The 1,282-nt window shown below is 39.1% G+C and overlaps 1 protein-coding gene across 1 annotated transcript in view; it reads right to left on the bottom strand.

Annotated features, from left to right (window-relative positions):
• Positions 1-608, bottom strand: part of LOC119585253 — a 7,022-nt gene extending 6,414 nt beyond the window's left edge. The window contains exon 1 of the mRNA XM_037933912.1: positions 58-608. Within this exon, the coding sequence (XP_037789840.1) occupies positions 58-69 (12 nt within the window). The 5' untranslated portion in view covers positions 70-608. The remainder of the gene's footprint in view (positions 1-57) is intronic.
• Between the last annotated feature and the right edge of the window lie 674 nt (positions 609-1,282).

Genomic DNA, 1,282 nt, shown 5'->3' with positions numbered 1-1,282 from the left:
ATCATGTATGCTTGCCTGTCATTCCTTATCTAAAGGAAACTCACTTTTTTTTCTTACCTGTTGCACCATGGTCGATTTGTTCGTGCTATAATGTGGAAATACCGACCTTATTGTCAATGTTAAATAATCTCTTCCGCTATCTGGCCTTATCACTTATGTTTCCTCTCGGCCAAAGTAGTCTTTGTTTTTCTTCTTGTTTTCATAACAATGAGTGTTTAGATTGCTTCAGAAGAATGTTTTCGTGACAAAATTCTACGAAAATGCTCTAAAATCTTTCTTTGATTATTTGGTCACAAGATGACAGTTATCTTTATTTCACATTATTTTAAGCTTCCTGTTCCATCTATCTGACTGTAGAGACTCTCACTCTCATATAAAGTATGTGTTTTCTTATAAACTACGATTAGTTATCAATTGAAATTACGAGAGAGAAAGATGGCACCAGAAAAATAAATTTTGACTACTTCTTTTCAAAAGCAGTTTTCGATTCAGTCTCTGTGGTTCGTTTTCCCATAGTGTTTCGGTAAACCAGATCGATAGTGCCCTTGTAACGTTTTGTTTAACGTGGTCGTGTAATGCGCACTTCACAATGACACTCCGAGCACTGTGTATTTCGACACTGCGATTCTAACATCCTGGCCGTATCTTATCATATCTCGGGGGCGCTACAACTGATTAAACTCCCCTGCGAGACTTATTGTGTACTTAGCACTCCGAGAAATTATTACACAGCTTTTTTTTATACTCGAGACACACCATTTTGAAATTTTGGTTCCTTTCTATCGGTGTCCAGAAGGATGTATTCGAACTTCTGGCTTAAGTGTCACGGGTGGAGATACATTGCCAGTCATGCAATCCTCGCATTGCCGTTTTTGAGTCTCTCTGGCGCGTCAAACACCCCACCCTTCGCTTCTCCTTGCTGTCTATCGCAAGCCAATCCAGATAGATAAGCACGGTTGCCCAGTCCAGAATATGAGCCTGTGTATGAACCTCCAGAGTTCAAATACTGAGAATTTAAGTCCCGTGTGATTTTTTTCACGAGGCAGGCCCCGTGTCCGATTCCCATGATGTTAAGACTTGTGTACTAGTGTCTTACAGGGAAGGCAGTAACAATTCAATTTAATATGGTTCTGAATCTAAATTGTTCTAATCACTTTTCAAAAGGTTTTTATCAGCAGCTGTTCCCCAACAAAGATACATTGAAGTGTGTTTAAACCGTAGATTTAACTGGCGTTTTTAAACATTCCTTAATTTTACCCTATTGCTCTATTCCCCCTGTTAT

The sequence above is a fragment of the Penaeus monodon genome, chromosome 19 (genome assembly GCF_015228065.2).
Source record: "Penaeus monodon isolate SGIC_2016 chromosome 19, NSTDA_Pmon_1, whole genome shotgun sequence".
Classification (NCBI taxonomy): Eukaryota; Metazoa; Arthropoda; class Malacostraca; order Decapoda; family Penaeidae; genus Penaeus; species Penaeus monodon.
The sequence above is the reverse complement of the archived record's forward strand: the minus strand, read 5'-3'. Positions and strand labels throughout refer to the sequence as shown.